Genomic DNA, 19,546 nt, shown 5'->3' on the forward strand with positions numbered 1-19,546 from the left:
AGTGAAGACATCAAAACTATGAAATAACACAAATGGAATCATGTAGTAACCAAAAAAGTGTGAAACAAATGAAAATATATATTTCATATTTGAGATTCTTCAAATAGCCATCCTTTGCAATGACAGTTTTGCACACACTTAGCATTCCCTAAACCAGCTTCATAAGGTAGTCACCTGGAATGCATTTCAATTAACAGGTTTGCCTTCTTAAAAGTTATGTGTGGAATTGATTTCCTTAATGTGTTTGGGCCAATCAATTGTGTTGTGACAAGGTAAGGGGGTATACAGAAGATAGCCCTATTTGGTAAAAGATAACTTGTTCTGTGAACTTGTTCTCAACCAAGTTAAATAAAGGTGAAATACATTTTTTATAAATAAAAAGTAAAAAAGACCCAAGTCCATATTATGGCAAGAACAGCTCAAAAGAGAAACGACTGTCCATCATTATTTGAAGACATGAAGTTCAGTCAATATGGAACATTTCAAGTACTTTGAAAGTTGCTTAAACTGCAGTTGCAAAAACCATCAAGTGCTATGATGAAACTGGCTCTCATGAGGACCGCCACAGGAATGGAAGACCCAGAGTTACCTCTTTTGCAGAGGATAATTTCATTAGAGTTACCAGCCTCAGAAATGGCAGCCCAAATCAATTCTTCACAGAGTACAAGTAACAGACACCTCAGCATCAACAGTTCAGAGGAGACTGAGTGAATCAGGCCTTCATGGTCGAATTGCTGCAAATAAACCACTACTAATGGACACCAATAAGAAGAAGAGACTTGATTGGGCCAAGAAACATGAGCAATGGACATTAGACCGGTGGAAATGTGTCCTTTGGTTCCAACATCTCCACATGATCTCCACATGTGTATTTCCCATTGTAAAGTATGGATGAGAAAGTGTTATGGTGTGGGGGTGCTTTGCTGGTGACACTGTCTGTGATTTATTTAGAATTCAAGGTACACTTAACCAGCATGTCTACCACAGCATTCTGCAGCAGTACGCAGCAGTACGCCATCCCATCTGGTTTGGGCTTAGTGGGACTGTCATTGGTTTTTCAACAGGACAATGACCCAACACATCTCCAGGCTGTGTAAGTGCTAGTCTACCAAAAAGGAGAGTGATGGAGTGCTACATCAGATGACCTGACCTCCACAGTCCCCTGACCTCAATCCAATTCAGATGGCCAACCCGCAGAGTGAAGGAAAAGCAGCCAACAAGCTCTCAGCATATGTGGGAACTCCTTCAAGACTGTTGGAAAACTATTCCATGTGAGCTGGTTGAGAGAATGCCAAGAGTGTGCAAAGCTGTCATCAAGGAAAAGGGTGGCTATTTGAAGAATCTCATATATAAAATATATTTAGATTTGTTTAACATTTTTTTGGTAACTACAAGATTCCATATGTGTTCTTTCATAGTTTTGATGTCTTCACTATTATTCTACAATATATAAAACAGTAAAAATAAAGATAAACCCTTGAATGAGTAGGGTTTCTAAAACTTTTGACCCGTAGTGTATCCCTTGTGTGGTTATACTGTAAGAATAACTAGAGGGAAGGACGATTGAAGGCCTTCTTGTGTCGGTCTATTTAGCCACACCAACATGCATTAGTTTATTACATTAGAATTCTGTAAGAACTCACAATCTAAGATACAATTCATACATTACTGTGACAGAGAAGTAACACAAAGTCAACTCTTTGTATTACTTTCAACAAGTTTTTATTTTCTTCTTTCCTTTGCCAGTCCATTTTTGCAGCAGTTGCCTTCTTCTACGGTGGCTACTTGCTGTTGACATGGCAACTGCTCATTATGGTCACCCTGGGTTTCACTGGAACACTCTGCTTCTTCATGGTGGAAAGAATACAGATCTTTTCTGTAGACCTACAACAAGACTATCATTTCAACACTGGCACAGTCATGTATGTCAGACTTACATTTCTGGTTTTTTTTAACAGGAAAAATACTTTGCACCTTCAATGTCTTAGCTATAACTCATCTTGCACAACACACTAAATATATCATGATTAAATGTCATTTTTTTACTTTTCCAATCGGATTGTGTATGTGTAGCATAAGTCGTAACCACTCACCTGATGTATTAGCTGTCTTTATGCATTGCTCTCAGGGTTGTTATTTAAGATAGTGTCATTGTTTAAAATTCAATTCTGCGCTAGTGTTATAATACGTCATACATTTCATAACTTGATGGAATTGTTTTTAGATGTTTGTTAGAATTTAAGATGCGAAACAGAAGAAATGTTAATATTGAGACTTATCAAATGACCTTACAGTTTGAGAAAATATGTTATTAGTGACAATGCTAGCTATGTATGGGAAAAGATATTGATGTATAGCTGCCAATTTAATGCTGTGTTGAAATGTGTATAGACAGACAAAATTGTTCAAACCCAATCTATGACAATTCTCCACATCCACCATGCCAAAGCTTACAAGAGCTATCCAGTGATTTTAAAAAACCAAAATTGCCTTGTAATAATACAATTACTGTACAACTTATTTTCAGTGCCCATAGCATGTAGTAGAGTAGTTAAAAAATACATCCATATGCATTAACATTTATGGTATCTTTTTACTTCCATTTTTTATATTTTACATATCAATATGTTGTCAGTCATACATACTAAGTGCCTGTTAATGTTTTGGTGATTTGTATTTGTTATAAATAAAGCAAATGTCTATTGTAAACTTGAAAAAATATATATACACTGCTCAAAAAATTAAAGGGAACACTAAAATAACACATCCTAGATCTGAATGAATGAAATATTCTTATTAAATACTTTTTTCTTTACATAGTTGAATGTGCTGACAACAAAATCACACAAAAATGATCAATGGAAATCAAATTTATCAACCCATGGAGGTCTGGATTTGGAGTCACACTCAAAATTAAAGTGGAAAACCACACTACAAGCTGATCCAACTTTGATGTAATGTCCTTAAAATAAGTCAAAATGAGGCTCAGTAGTGTGTGTGGCCTCCACGTGCCTGTATGACCTCCCTGAACGCCTGGGCATGCTCCTGGTGAGGTGGCGGATGGTCTCCTGAGGGATCTCCTCCCAAACCTGGACTAAAGCATCCGCCAACTCCTGGATAGTCTGTGGTGCAACGTAGCGTTGGTGGATGGAGCGAGACATGATGTCCCAGATGTGCTCAATTGGATTCAGGTCTGGGGAACGGGCGGGCCAGTCCATAGCATCAATGCCTTCCTCTTGCAGGAACTGCTGACACACTCCAGCCACATGAGGTCTAGCATTGTCTTGCATTAGGAGGAACCCAGGGCCAACCGCACCAGCATATGGTGCGGCCCCCCCAAAGAAATGCCACCCCACACCATGACTGACCCACCGCCAAACCGGTCATGCTGGAGGTGGTTGCAGGCGGCAGAACGTTCTCCACGGCGTCTCCAGACTCTGTCACGTCTGTCACGTGCTCAGTGTGAACCTGCTTTCATCTGTGAAGAGCACAGGGCGCCAGTGGCGAATTTGCCAATCTTGGTGTTCTCTGGCAAATGCCAAACGTCCTGCACGGTGTTGGGCTGTAAGCACAACTCCCACCTGTGGACGTCAGGCCCTCATACCACCCTCATGGAGTCTGTTTCTGACCATTTGAGCAGACACATGCACATTTGTGGCCTGCTAGAGGTCATTTTGCAGGGCTCTGGCAGTGCTCCTCCTGCTCCTGCTTTCACAAAGGCGGAGGTAGCGGTCCTGCTGCTGGGTTGTTGCCCTTCTACGGCCTCCTCCACGTCTCCTGATGTACTGGCCTGTCTCCTGATAGTGCCTCCATGCTCTGGACGCTACGCTGACAGACACAGCAAACCTTCTTGCCACAGCTCGCATTGATGTGCCATCCTGGATGAGCTGCACAACCTGAGCCACTTGTGTGGGTTGTAGACTCCGTCTCATGCTACCACTAGAGTGAAAGCACCGCCAGCATTCAAAAGTGACCAAAACATCAGCCAGGAAGCGTAGGAACTGAGAAGTGGTCTGTGCTCACCACCTGCAGAACCACTCCTTTATTGGGGGTGTCTTGCTAATTGCCTATAATTTCCACCTGTTGTCTATTCCATTTGCACAACAGCATGTGAAATTTATTGTTAATCAGTGTTGCTTCCGAAGTGGACAGTTTGATTTCACAGAAGTGTGATTGACTTGGAGTTACATTGTGTTGTTTAAGTGTTCCCTTTATTTTTTTTTAAGCAGTGTATATTAGGTATAAGTAACCTATTTGCAATGAGTTCCTGCCCTCTGTGGTAACGAGAAGGTACAAACACAATCAGATTTTTTCAATTTAAACCAACTAGTGCGCTTACTTGTACCTCTTCTTCAGTTTGTGTCTTCCAAAGTGTTGGTATTTGTCACTGGGCAAGTGCAACACTTGATTTTTTTTTACTGGGAATTGAAGTTCTAGATTGCACATTCAATATCAGAGGTTATTGTGTGGGACAACGACATGCAATACACATTATGCTCAGAAGATGCTAAAATACCACTGTAGGCCCCAGTTTAGATTAGAATGAAGGAAACTGTAATGTTGATCATACAATAAAAAGTACTCTAATTCAACTACTATTTCAACTATTCCTTTCTAAAGACTGTCAGGTAGCACCTATACTGTTACGGTTCTCCTTTTCTTAGATGCAGGAAACGGATATGGTAACTCAGTCCAAGCAGAGACATATACATCCTCATGATAATGCACTTCTCGTTTTTTCCTACCATGGCAATCGGTTGCGTGTGCTGTTTTCTATTGCAAGTCCTTTCTGGTCCTGTACGTCATAGTAAAGGTGTGGTACATACAGTGGTGGGAAAAGTACCTAAATGTCATACTTGAGTCATTTTATATGAAGGAATCTTTACTTTTACTCAAGTGAAAGTAAAATCCTACTCGAGTAAAAGTAAAAAAGGTTTTTGGTTTTAAATATACTTAAGTATCAAAAGTAAATGTAATTTCTAAAATATATTTAGGTATCAAAAGTAAAAGTATAAACCATTTCAAATTCCTTATATTAAGCAAATCAGACGGCACAATTTTCTTGCTTTTTAAATTTACGGATAGCCATGGGCACACTCCAACACTGACATAATTTACAAACAAAGCATTTGTGTTTATTGAGTCCGCCAGATCAGATGACCAGGGATGACCAGGGGGGATGACCAGGGATTTTCTCTAAGTGCGTGAATTACACCATGTCAGGGAAAATGTATGGAGTATATAGGGTACATTATTTTCTTTAAGAATGTAGTGGAGTAAAAGTTACCTAATTGTTATACTTGAGTAAAAGTAAAGATTCCTTCATATAAAATAACTCAAGTGAAAGTCACCAGAAGTAAATGTATCAAAGTAAATGTAATTGCTAAAATATATTTAGGTATCAAAAGTAAAAGTATAAACCATTTCAAATTCCTTATATGAAGGAAACCAGACGGCACGACTTTCTTGCTTTTGAAATTTACAGTTAACCAGGGGCACACTCCAACACAGATATAATTTACAAAACAAAGCATTTGTGTTTATTGAGTCCACCAGATCAGATGCAGCAGGGATGACCAGGGATTTTCTCTTTATGTGTGTGAATTAGACCATTTTCCTGTCCTGCTAAGCATTCAAAATGTATTGAGTACTTTTGGGTGTCAGGGAAAATGTATGGAGTAGAAAGTACATGATTTTCTTTAGGATTGTGATGGAGTAAAAGTAAAAGTTGACAAAAATATAAATAGTAAAGTAAACTACAGATACCTCAAACTACTTTAAAGTATTTTTACTTAAGTACTTTACACCACTGGGTACATATTGCTAAAGGTGATGCAGACTTTCAGCCTAAAATATTTCCATTACAAATGCTCACCTTAAAATGCTTCTTTGCCAAACATTTTATTACACTTGCAACAATTTAGCTAGAAAGCTAAAAAGAACCAGATAAAAGTGATTTAATTGTTAGTACTCTATAAAAGTGATGTATATTTTCTCCCTCTAAAAAGGACATTTTAATGTTGCTCACTGGCAGGAAGATGTGACATCACTACAGTTCATTTGTTTTCCAAGCAAGGTTCAAGAGCAGGGCCCATAAATCAAAGAGGTGGATGAGGAGCCTTAGAGAAGCGCGGGACCAGTGAGGGCACCAGAGGTCCCACAGTACTTCACAGGTAATTGAATATTGATTGCATTATAATCAGAATCCTAAAGTGTTCTTCCTTTGTGCTATTTTCTAGTCAATTGTGCAACTTGATCCTTTGCATACAAACATAAAGAAGAATGTTGGGTATAAGTCCTGAAATGTACATTACCTATTCGAATCTACAGGTGCTCACCTGGTATTTCTAAAACTAACTGGACCGAAGCTTAACAGACCTGCAACACAGAGAAGTACATAGGTATTTGAGCTATTGACAGAAAGTGGTGCCCATGACACATTTTCAAGAAAACCTTTGAGCTGCCTTTTTATCCTCAACAAAATTCAATTTAGCAATGAAGCCTGTGAAAAGTAATTTCCATCACTTGCATTGCCTGTCCAAAGCATTCGAAGAATGACATAGCTGTGAATGCCACCATGCATTCCTGTATGCTTGCTCAATATATGACAAGTTGGCATAGCAGACCTGTGGCTCTGTGGAAATGGCCTTACACAATCCCCTCCGATGTCTCCACACTTCTATCTTGGCCTTTGTTCAAAAACATCCTGTCACAAAACCGCCACAATACAGTGAAAGAAATGATGCTGAATGCCTCAGTCATTCTAACCGTATAATATTATTGATGGTTAAACTGGCAAACGCCTCACTATTTTCTGCATGATAAACCATCGCTATGTGCATCACTAGTCAGGTAGTCTTTATTCAAGCTTCGCCAGTTAAGCAAAGAGCTTTGAAGGGAAAAAAGTGTTTATGTTTTCTACAATAAACAATACAAAACATGAACTTCATCCTCAGAATATAACCCTAAACAAAGCCAATTTTTTTGTTTAACCTTATTCGCAACACATCTATGACATCAGAGGCTGGCTCTAGTTTGTGGGCGTGTATTTCCATGGAAGCCGCAATGTACTTGTTTCAAGAAACAATGCAATAAGGAACTAGGCCACTTTTTTCTTCAGAAATTCAACCTCATGCTTGAGGGTTGTACTGTTAACACTATTTTGTCTATCAAGCATCAGATGCAATGGAACATTTCTGAACTTGAGACTACAGCATTTTCATGGCAGAATGGTATTCAAACTGTTTGTATAATATAGAAAAACATATATATATATGAGCTCAAGTCCCCAAAATAAAAGAAATTGTGAAGTGCAAAAGTGTCTACCGTATAATCACACACAATGATAAGAGCTGTCATTGTCTATTTGCATGGCTTGGTCTGAACAGAAACAGTAAGAAAAGGACTTTCAGGTATCTGACATTGTCCTCCCTGTGAGTTGGGTATGACATTTAGAGGCATGTTCCCCATGGAGCTTTGAGGGATCTCAGTCTCCAGACACTTGTTCAGCAGTTTGTCTGAAACCCACTGATCTGGGCAATTTTGTCCCAGGCTCTGTAAAGCCTGATAATTGCCATCACTCGGGGGGAGGCTGCATCCAGCATCAGGCAGGCTGTGGTAACATGGATCCACATCGTAAATCAGAGGCTCTCTGTCCACATCCTGGAAACCCTTAAGTGGCAGTGGCACATCTATGAAGGCATCAGTTCCTCTCTCACTGTCCTTACCAACCGCCTCACTGAAGCTCTGATATCCAGCAACGACACTGATAACATCGGACACGTTAGAACCGTAGATCAGACTGGTGTCCTCTGATGACCTGGTAGTCTCTGAATCATCACTGGCGCCATCACACGGGTGAAATGAATTGTCGGTTTGCAAGAGGGGTTCACAGTTAGTGGACAAGTTAAGGTCTTGTTGACCAGTACCAAGAAACAGCTGTGGATGGCCATTTCTCAACACTTCAGCCTCACCAGAATAGTAGGAGGAGTTACAAAAGAGCAGAGGCCGCGTAGGAAATGAGGACGTCTTGCTTGTTAACTCTTGAAGGGAGTTGAGGGGTACTGAGGGGGAGTAGGTAATATTGTTGTAACAAGAGCCTCCAGACTCACTCATGAAATGACGAGGATTGTAGTCAGGTGAACACACACCAATGTCTCGATTTGACTCAGGGCAGTTCATTTGTGTACCATCATCTGTCATAGGAGGGGCTAAGAGCAATGACTGAGGATTCCCATCCAAAGGAACAAGGCTGGGAAAGACTTTGCTCAGGGCCTCTTGAAGATGGCTAATGATCTGCACATTACTAGGCTCCGGGCTCGTGGGACATGTGTGGGCATGACCCAGGGAAGACGATGAGTCAAGCTCTGAGCCACGGCCTCTTCCACTGCTCCCATCTACTGTCGAGGGGTTTGTCCTGTAGGGAAAAGACCAGTGGGAAAGTTACAGTGAATTAAAGAGTATTTTCATTGCAAGGACTTGAATGCTGACGCGAATAGGACAACACGAAAACACCTTTTAATTTTTCTATGTTTATATTGCACCAATATGCTCACCATGTTTTTTCTTCTGTGTCCATTTTTGAAGAATCAACATAGATGGAGGATAAAAGTATTTTGGGAGGAGACAATACCTGTGGTGGAGAACAAACATCACTCAATGCAAATACACAAATGGAAGCAATTACAGTAGGAAAGTAATGAAGGTTTACATTAAATATTGCAGCAGTAAGGCCTGAGGAGGTGTGGTAAATGGTCAATATACCATGGTAAAGGGCTCTTCTTAGGCACGACGCAACGCGGAGTGCTTGGACACAGCCCTGAGCTGTGGTATATTGGCCATACAGCACAAACCGCTGAGGTGCCTTATTTCTATTCTAAACTGTTTACAAATGTAATTAGAATAGTAAAAAAAAATGTCTTACCCATGGTATATGGTCTGGGCTCAAACCACCCAGTTTATAAGTAGAGATAGAGCCTCACCTTAGGTACTGCTGGAACCATATACAAAAGGTCTGGGTTTGAACATTTAGGAATATTATCCCACCACTTGGTTTTGAGTCTGCAGAGGGGGAAAATAGGAGGATTTGAAAGCCTATAGGGCCAATATGAAGCTGTATGATAACATATCATAATAATAATGGGCAGCGGTCAAACGACCTCCACGCATCGCTGTCAAACGCTCCCTGAAACACTTCAGTGAGCAGGCCTTTCTAATCGACCTGGCCCGGGTATCCTGGAAGGATATTGACCTCATCCCGTCAGTAGAGGATGCCTGTTTTTTTTTTTTAAATGCCTTCCTCACCATCTTAAATAAGCATGCCCCATTCAAGAAATTTAGAACCAGGAACAGATATAGCCCTTGGTTCTCTCCAGACTGACTGCCCTTAACCAACACAAAAACATCCTATGGCGTTCTGCATTTGCATCGAAAAGCCCCCGTGATATGCAACTTTTCAGGGAAGTTAGAAACCAATATACACAGGCAGTTAGAAAAGCCAAGGCTAGCTTTTTCAAGCAGAAATTTGCTTCATGCAACACAAACTCAAAAAAGTTCTGGGACACTATAAAGTCCATGGAGAATAAGAACACCTCCTCCCAGCTGCCCACTGCACTGAGGATAGGAAACTTTGTCACCACCGATAAATCCACTATGATTGAGAATTTCAAGAAGCATTTTTCTACGGCTGGCCATGCTTTCCACCTGGCTAACCCTACCCCGGTCAACAGCACTGCACCCCCCACAGCAACTCGCCCAAGCCTTCCCCATTTCTCCTTCTCCCTTCTTACTAAAACTATCTGCCGAAATTGTTGCAATATCACTAGCTTGTTCAACCTCTCTTTCGTGTCGTCTGAGATTCCCAAAGATTGGAAAGCAGCTGCGATCATCCCCTTCTTCAAAGGGGGGGACACTCTTGACCCAAACTGCTACAGACCTATATTTATCCTACCCTGCCTTTCTAAGGTCTTCGAAAGCCACGCCAACAAACAGATTACCGACCATTTCGAATCCCACAGCAACCTTCTCCGCTATGCAATCTGGTTTCAGAACTGGTCATGGGTGCACCTCAGCCACGCTCAAGGTCCTAAACAATATCTTAACCACCAATACTGTGCAGCCATATTCATTGACCTGGCCAAGGCTTTCGACTCTGTCAATCACCACATCCTCATCGGCAGACTCAATAGCCTTGGTTTCTCAAATGATTGCCTCGCCTGGTTCACCAACTACTTCTCTGATAGAGTTCGGTGTGTCAAATCGGAGGGCCTGTTGTCCGGACCTCTGGTAGTCTCTATGGGGGTGCCACAGGGTTCAATTCTTGGGCTGACTCTCTTCTCTGTATACATCAATGATGTCGCTCTTGCTGCTGGTGAGTCTCTGATCCACCTCTACGCAGACGACACCATTCTGTATACTTCTGGCCCTTCTTTGGACACTGTGTTAACAAACCTCCAGACGAGCTTCAATGCCATACAACTCTCCTTCCGTGGCCTCCAACTGCTCTTAAACGCAAGTAAAACCAAATGCATGCTTTTCAACGATCCCTACCTGCACCTGCCTGCCAGTCCAGCATCACTACTCTGGACGGTTCAGACTTAGAATATGTGGACAACTACAAATACCTAGGTGTCTGGTTAGACTGTAAACTCTCCTTCCAGACTCACATCAAACATCTCCAATCCAAAGTTAAATCTAGAATTGGCTTCCTATTTCGCAACAAAGCATCCTTCACTCATGCTGCCAATCATACCCTCGTAAATCTGACCATCCTACCAATCCTCGACCTTAGGCAATGTCATTTAAAAATAGCCTCCAATACCCTACTCAATAAGTTGGATGCAGTCTATCACAGTGCCATCTGTTTTGTCACCAAAGCCCCATATACTACCCACCACTGCGACCTGTACGCTCTCGTTGGCTGGCCCTCGCTTCATACTCGTCGCCAAACCCACTGGCTCCAGGTCATCTACAAGACCCTGCTAGGTAACGTCCCCCCTTATCTCAGCTCGCTGATCATCATAGCAGCACCCACCTGTAGCACACACTCTAGGAGGTATATCTCTCTGGTCATCCCCAAAACCAATTCCTCCTTTGGCCGCCTCTCCTTCCAGTTCTCTGCTGCCAATGACTGGAACGAACTACAGAAATCTCTGAAACTGGAAACACTTATCTCCCTCACTAGCTTTAAGCACCAGCTGTCAGAGCAGCTCACATATTTTTGCACCTGTACATAGCCCATCTATAATTTAGCCCAAACAACTACCTCTTCTCCTACTGTATTTATTTATTTTGCTCCTTTGCACCCCATTATTTCTATTTCTACTTTGTACATACTTCCACCGCAAATCTACCATTCCAGTGTTTTACTTGCTATATTGTATTTACTTTGCCACCATGGCCTTTTTTTTGTCTTTACCTCCCTTATCCCACCTCATTAGCTCACATTGTATATAGATGTATTTTTCTACTGTATTATTGATTGTATGTTTGTTTTACTTAATGTGTAACTCTGTGTTGTTGTATGTGTCGAACTGCTTTGCTTTATCTTGGCCAGGTCGCAATTGTAAATGAGAACTTGTTCTCAACTTTCCTACCTGGTTAAATAAAGGTGAGATAAAAATAAATAAATAAAATATGTTTGTGGAAACAGACATACTGTCACCTACAGACATGTCAGGACAACTTACCTAACACTGCACCAAAACAAAGCACTTGTGATGATGATAACAGCAATGCAGCTGAAAACAATGACAATCTGGAGCACTTTCCGAGATGATGCAGCTGTGGAGCAGAGAATAATATACAATGAGCTACAAGGTGAAAGTGGAATTAAGGTTTGAAAACCCATGGATGATAAATCTCATTTAATCACTTACGGTTAGTGAATTCCAACTCTTCACTCCAGTCACTGAAACGGCCGCCCAGGTCAGTATAGGTTCTGACCTTCAGAGCATAAATGGTGTTTGGCTCCAAGTCTCTGCCAAGTAATTCATAGGAAGTTGTTGATTCATTTTTGGACACCTGTTGGAACAAAGGAAAGGGTCAGAGGGAAAGTTGTCTTGGTGATGTGATAGCAAACAGGGGAATGATGTAATATGAGGGATTTATTATATCCCCCTCCTTTACCTCATCTGTTTCTCCTTTCTTTCTGTACCTCAATTCGGCAATCAAGTTCTTAGAAAACTCTTTATTATTAGTGTAGTTTGTCTTCCATTTGATCAGGAAATTCCCATTTTCAGTTGGTTTCACATCTTGGATGGTGGGGGTTTTGGGTTTTACTGTACAGGGCAACGATAGGGATGGTTTGACATATCAATCAATTAAAGCATGGTTTAATTTCATGCAATATTCATTATAACAGTAATTCATTTTCAAATAGCAATTTGCATATGTAGATGCAACTCACTGGTGGATTTGATAATGAGGACTTCGGAATTTAAGCGCTTCCCAGAATTCCAAAGTGTTGCATTAAACTCCTCCCCAATAATAAGGTGCATTGGATCAATAGAGCATCCACATTTGGAAACATCATTGGACCTCTCCTTTTCCTTGAAAGTACAATCATTCTTGCCTCTGGGAAATAAGTTGAATAATTATGCAGTTTTTAAATGAAATATGACTTCTTGGTGAGATTAACATCGACAACAGAAAAACTTAAACAATAATAAACTTACCCATTTTGTGCGTCCAATTTTTTCAATGTCATGCTGTATTCAGCACACTTAGACTTGTCAGTTGTAAAATGACAAACCATAGTTTTGTCATAGTCGTTGAAGCATTGAAGATTTCCATCACTCATTGCTACAAGTAATTAACAACAAAAAGCGTGTCAAATATTAATCATGATCAGGCAAAAATACCGTGGTTAAATCTACTTACATGTTAAAAAGACTGCTTACCATCATCAGCTATCAAAGTGCCAAGGGTTGTGACTATAATAAGCAATAGAAACATTGTTGCTGAATACTTGAAAGTAAACCACACAGTATGATTCAATCTGAAATCAGAAAGAGAAAATGTTTCCTGTTAGTGTTTAAATTCCTGCACATTAAAATAGGCTACATGTGAAACAGTGATTATTAATACAGTAATACGTTTTTTTTTTACCTTAATACGTTATTTTTTATAGTAATACGGTTTTTGTGGGTCAAAAGTTGTTGCTTGTGTTAATAGACCTAACTTTCCCACTGGATTCCCTTGATTACACAGAGATATAGAAAATAGAAAGTCACTCACCCACACAATGATATATTATAGTTTTGAGGACGTACTCATTCCTTTAAAAGAACAAACAAAAAACAATGAATCAATAATACAGTATATAGTCTTCATACGATATACAGTGATAACAATCATTTGTCACTTTACACAAATAGAAATAGCTGCGGGTTTGACAACTACGAATTGCTTACTGGAAATTACAGTTCCAACAGGACACACCTTTCATGGGAAGGTCTTTTGGTCGTCCCCCCTCCTATGACCATATCGCACGCACGCACGCACGCACGTACGCTTTGTTTTTGTTTTATGGTTGATTACAACCTTCGAATTCCAACAATGACATCTTAATAATATTGCAATATTTTTGCAACTTGATCTATTGCCGGGAAGTCCGGTTGCAGATAAAGACATGGAACACTGAACCACTGAGTTTCCAATCTAAACCAGAGCTAATGTACTAAGTTTGGTTTACCAGTCCGCTTGGGGGCGGTAGCACCTTGGCTTCAAGGTGGTTTTCCAGAAACACCGTTAACGTAACTGCTAGGGAAGAGGTAGGCCCTTTCAAGTCTCATGTTCAACCCGCGTAAACAAAGCTCGCTAGCTAACTTTTGACAGAAGGAGAAGGAACCAGTATGAACAAAACATAGCAACGAATGATTTGCCGGGTGAGTGAGGTTGCTGTTGTTTGAAGTAAAAAAAAAAATATATATATTTGTTTTTGCTATACGCTGGTCTATTTTGTCCGGAACATTTGCTGTTGTCACTGCTGGTTGGCTAAGGTTAGTTTAATGGTTTAAATTGTTTATTGGTTGCGTTGCCTTACACAGAAGCATATTTTATATATTTTTTCTGTTTGCAATTTTTAAAAATTTATTTAACAACAAATCAATATAGGAAGTACATGTGGGAACATAAGTATATATAACTAATATACAAAGTACAATATCACACTACACAAGGACCATAATACCCTGACTACACCGCTCGCGTTGTAAAATAAAATTAGGAATCTATGTTATTCAATTATTGCACCGACACTGCTCGTGTAGGTCTGCAATGCTAAAAATAGAACTCCTTTCTATTTCAGACTCAGATCAAGCTGCAAGTCCTGCCTCTCCCATCTCCTCATTGGTTTATAGAAGCAGATACCCACGTGCCATCTCTGCATTGGTTATACCCACGTGGGTGATTGAAAGATGAACTGTGTTGCAGGTTGTCGTGGTAATACTGTGAAAGTTTAAATGCCCTTCACCATATAAGTTCAAAGATGAAAAAGCCTGGAAGGAGGAGAGATGACTAGAAACGATTCGGTTGACCATTTTATGTGTGGATTAATTGTCGGGGTAGAGGACCTTGTGCATTTCAGGTAAAATAACAACCTAATGTTTATGTCCCAGGACAAATTAGCTAGCAACAGCAAGCTAGCTAAATAGGACAAATTAACTAGCAAGCTAACTAGCTAAATTGCTATAAATGCTTTTTGCTTTTTGACCTGTCCTCAAATTAATGTCATTGGTTTAGAGCTTGTTTTGATATTTTAACCTGCGTGTCGTGATCGCATTTGGTGTAGGGGGACAAAATAAATGTATGCACAATGTCGACAAGGGTTTGGGTTCTGTGTAAGGGACATACATACACTTATTATTCTAGCAGATTTTATTTAAAATTTATTTTTGTAAGGTAAGACAATGTGGTGTTTCGTTTGTAAATTTACATTTGTGAATATGAAATTTGGCCAAAATAATAATGAAATTAATTACATAAAAGTGTTACGCTTATTTCTATCGTAGGTTAAGAATCCAAGCAGTACATCTCTCCACAATAGTGTAAGATCTTCATAAACGTGTTCAATTATAAATCTACTGATGTCTTGCCGCAGTTTTCTTACATGAATACAATGCCAAAAAAGATGCAACACTGTTTTTGGGTGGTCATTACAAAAGGAAAAATTTGAGTTGATGTTTTCTTTAAACTTCTTCATATAGTGGTTGGCAGGATAATATTCATAAATATTATAAAGGAAACTTCCTTAATTTTTTTAAACAAGTAGGTATGTGTGTGGCAACATCCAAACTTTTTCCCAACAGATATTATCAATAAATCCGTTCCAATAAGGCATTACATAAGGTATAGATTAGAGGTCGACCGATTAATCGGAATGGCCGATTAATTAGGGCCGATTTCAAGTTTTCATAACAATCAGAAATCAGTATTTTTGGGTGCCGATTTCCCAATTGTTTTATTTATTATTATTATTATTTTTTATACCTTTTATTTAACCAGGCAAGTCAGTTAAGAACACATTCTTATTTTCAATAACGGCCTAGGAACGGTGGGTTAACTGCATGTTCAGGGGCGGAACGGCAGATTTTCATCTTGTCAGCTCGGGGGATCCAATCTTGCAAACCTTACAGTTAACTAGTCCAACGCTAACCACCTGCCTCTCGTTGCACTCCACGAGGACACTGCCTGTTTTACGCGAATGCAGTAAGCCAAGGTAAGTTGCTAGCTAGCATTAAACTTATCTTATAAAAAACAATCAATCATAATCACTAGTTAACTACACATGGTTGATGATATTACTAGATATTATCTAGCGTGTCCTGCGTTGCATATAATCTGACTGAGTATACAAGTATCTGACTGAGCGGTGGTAGGCAGAAGCGGGCGCGTAAACATTAATTCAAACAGCACTTTCGTGCGTTTTGCCAGCAGCTCTTTGTTGTGCGTCAAGCACTGCACTGTTTATGACTTCAAGCCTATCAACTCCCGAGATGAGGCTGGTGTGTTTGCACAGCTTTGACAGTGCTACTGTGCCTTTTTTGACACGTAAAGACCCAAACGGCGTTCCATAGTATGTATGTTGTGAAGCTAATAGCAGTGACGCCATTACTGTGTAACACCGGTACGGCAAAATCTGAAAAATAGTGCACTTGGTAGTGTGTACTGGTGCTCGACCAGTTGGCGAAAGCCAACATCACCCACGTCAGAGAATGGATTTCGCCTTTGAGTTGTCTTGCGGGAATTTTCTTACTCTTTCAAATGACTGCTCGACTTGTTGACTGCTCGATCCACACAGGAGGCATTGTGGGCTAGGTTAGGAATGCTGTGTTGCACGTGTAGCGCAAAATTTTACATGGCGTCATTACGTCATGTACCTACGTTTATATAGGTATGCACGTCAGCTTTGACATCGTTTTTTTTACATCCGCGTTGAGCTAGACATCGGGCCGATACCGAAGTTGCCATTTTTAGCTAATATCGGCCGATTCCTATATGTTCACTGATATATCACGCATGCCTACTAACAACCCCTATATAACCACGTTTATCAGTATTCCGGATAGTAGCTCATATCCCAGTATTATTCTGGATAAGCTCTTTACATGCACCTTTGATATCCCGCTTAAGAGTATCCCTGTAACCATGAATATTCCTACTTTAAATTCTTAAGGATTAAATGGAATAGTAACTGATATGGACACTGATTGTAGGCCTTTAACCTCTAACATGTACTATAGCTTAATATAATATAACTCGGGCAGAATTATGCATTTCTTAATGGTACAACAAATGTTCATTTTGTCTCGGGAACAGGAGTGGACAAATTATTTATTTCTTGAAGCATCTCTTGAGAAAATAGCAATGCATGTGTAATGTGATATCTTTGACACTGTTATGCAAGCAGACAGTATTTCAATGTGTCAGCTAAATTAATTATTATGGAATTATGGTGGATCGAACTGTGCGGGTAGTGTACTTTTTGAAGTGATTTGTTTGACAATCAGATGAAAACATCACACAACTACGGGGTCAATGTCACGCCATATGTATTGAATTCAAAAGGAAATAAATCATGAACATGAAAAATAAAGTAGAGAATGCTTTAAAGCGAGAGCACAACTCTATGACAAATTATTAAAAAACATATTTGAATACGAATGCAAAAATAGTTTCCGGTTAAACTTTCCCAGAAACCAATCCTATTGAATACATTTTGCCTACGCTCTTGCCTGCATTTACTACCTTGTGGTTACGTTACTCGTATCTTTGCTTTCGATGTCTGTTTCTTTGCTTTCACTGCCAGTCTTTTCAATTCGAGTTTTGGCATAATTTTTTTCCGTGAAGGGCGGGGTTTAGAAGGAAGCGTAGACAATGAGTCCACTAGTTTTGGAGTAACGGTTCGTCTTAACCCAATCAATGAGTTGATGTGTCACTGGCTCTACAATTCCATATGTTGTCTGTCATGCATACTTAAGTGCCTGTTAATGATTTGGTGGTTTGTATCTGTTATAAATAAAGCGAATGTCTATTGTAAATTTAAAAATAATCTGATTGTGTTTGTACCTTCACGTTGCCACAGAGGACAATAACTCCTATTGCAAATAGGTTACTTATACCTAATATTTATTTATTTTAATTTAAGCCAACTAGTGCACTTACAATGTACCTCTTCTTCAGTTTGTGTCTTCCAAAGTGTTGGTAGACATCACTGGGCAAGTGCAACACTAGATTTTTTACTGGGAATTGAAGTTCTCGATTGCACATTCAATATCAGAGGTTATTGTGTGAGACAACGACATTCAATACACATTATGCTCAGGAGATGGTGCTAAAATACCACTGTAGGCCCCAGTTTAGATTAGAATGAAGGAAACAGTAATGTTGATCATACAATAAAAGTACTCTAATTCAACTACTATTTCAACTATTCCTTTCTAAAGACTGTCAGGTAGCACCTATACTGTTACGGTTCTCCTTTTCTTAGATGCAGGAAACAGATATGGTAACTCAGTCCAAGCAGAGACATATACATCCTCATGATAATGCACTTCTCGTTTTTTCCTACCATGGCAATCGGTTGCGTGTGCTGTTTTCTATTGCAAGTCCTTTCTGGTCCTGTACGTCATAGTAAAGGTGTGGTACATACAGTGGTGGGAAAAGTACCTAAATGTCATACTTGAGTAATTTTATATGAAGGAATCTTTACTTTTACTCAAGTGAAAGTAAAATCCTACTCGAGTAAAAGTAAAAAAGGTTTTTGGTTTTAAATATACTTAAGTATCAAAAGTAAATGTAATTTCTAAAATATATTTAGGTATCAAAAGTAAAAGTATAAACCATTTCAAATTCCTTATATTAAGCAAATCACACGGCACAATTTCCTTGCTTTTTAAATTTTACGGATAGCCATGGGCACACTCCAACACTGACATAATTTACAAACAAAGCATTTGTGTTTATTGAGTCCGCCAGATCAGATGACCAGGGATGACCAGGGGGGATGACCAGGGATTTTCTCTAAGTGCGTGAATTACACCATGTCAGGGAAAATGTATGGAGTATATAGGGTACATTATTTTCTTTAAGAATGTAGTGGAGTAAAAGTTGACAAAAATATAAATAGTAAAGTAAACTACAGATACCTCAAACTACTTTAAAGTATTTTTACTTAAGTACTTTACACCACTGGGTACATATTGCTAAAGGTGATGCAGACTTTCAGCCTAAAATATTTTCATTACAAATGCTCACCTTAAAATGCATCTATGTCAAACGTTTTATTACACTTGCAACAATTTAGATAGAAAGCTAAAAAGAACTGGATAAATGTGATTTAATTGTTAGTACTCCATAAAAGTGATGTGTATATATATATATATATATATATATATATATATATATATATATATATATATATATATATATATATATATATATATATATATATATTTTTTCTCCCTCTAAAAAGGACATTTTAATGTTGCTCACTGGCAGGATGATGTGACATCACTACAGTTCATTTGTTTTCCAAGCAAGGTTCAAGAGCAGGGCCCATAAATCAAAGAGGTGGATGAGGAGCCTTAGAGAAGCGCGGGACCAGTGAGGGCACCAGAGGTCCCACAGTACTTCACAGGTAATTGAATATTGATTGCATTATAATCAGAATCCTAAAGTGTTCTTCCTTTGTGCTATTTTCTAGTCAATTGTGCAACTTAATCCTTTGCATACAAACATAAAGAAGAATGTTGGGTATAAGTCCTGAAATGTACATTACCTATTCGAATCTACAGGTGCTCTCCTGGTATTTCTAAAACTAACTGGACCGAAGCTTAACATACCTGCAACACAGAGAAATATATACAGTTGAAGTCGGAAGTTTACATACACTTAGGTTGGAGTCAATTAAACTCATTTTTCAACCACTCCAAAAATGTCTTGTTAATGAACAAACTATAGTTTTGACAAGTCTGTTAGGACATCTACTTTGTGCATGACACAAGTATTTTTTCCAACAATTGTTTACGGACAGATTATTTCACTT

General features: G+C 39.3%; 1 protein-coding gene and 1 long non-coding RNA gene across 4 annotated transcripts; one reads left to right on the forward strand and one right to left on the reverse strand.

Annotated features, from left to right (window-relative positions):
• Nucleotides 1–5,514: 5,514 nt before the first annotated feature.
• On the reverse strand, nucleotides 5,515–13,465 carry LOC135554097 (uncharacterized). 3 transcript variants are annotated; one of them, XM_064986155.1, is made up of 11 exons: nucleotides 13,441–13,465; nucleotides 13,237–13,277; nucleotides 12,900–12,997; nucleotides 12,675–12,801; nucleotides 12,407–12,573; nucleotides 12,127–12,278; nucleotides 11,877–12,021; nucleotides 11,688–11,781; nucleotides 8,982–9,060; nucleotides 8,556–8,632; nucleotides 5,515–8,416 (listed from the first exon to the last, which is right to left on the reverse strand). In XM_064986155.1, exons 3-11 carry the CDS (start codon nucleotides 12,952–12,954, stop codon nucleotides 7,363–7,365), a joined length of 1,950 nt encoding a protein of 649 aa, XP_064842227.1. In that variant the 5' UTR covers nucleotides 12,955–12,997; nucleotides 13,237–13,277; nucleotides 13,441–13,465; the 3' UTR covers nucleotides 5,515–7,362. The 3 variants fall into 3 exon arrangements, with proteins under 3 accessions (XP_064842227.1, XP_064842226.1, XP_064842225.1); XM_064986154.1 differs by having other exon boundaries at nucleotides 13,413–13,444; XM_064986153.1 differs by lacking the exon at nucleotides 13,441–13,465 and having other exon boundaries at nucleotides 13,237–13,396.
• Nucleotides 13,466–13,799: 334 nt separating this feature from the next.
• On the forward strand, nucleotides 13,800–19,133 carry LOC135553698 (uncharacterized). The gene is made up of 3 exons (XR_010457620.1): nucleotides 13,800–13,886; nucleotides 14,309–14,587; nucleotides 19,042–19,133. It is a non-coding gene; the product is annotated as an uncharacterized LOC135553698 (long non-coding RNA).
• The last annotated feature ends 413 nt before the right edge of the window (nucleotides 19,134–19,546 follow it).

This window comes from Oncorhynchus masou, chromosome 14 (genome assembly GCF_036934945.1).
Source record: "Oncorhynchus masou masou isolate Uvic2021 chromosome 14, UVic_Omas_1.1, whole genome shotgun sequence".
NCBI lineage: Eukaryota > Metazoa > Chordata > Actinopteri > Salmoniformes > Salmonidae > Oncorhynchus > Oncorhynchus masou.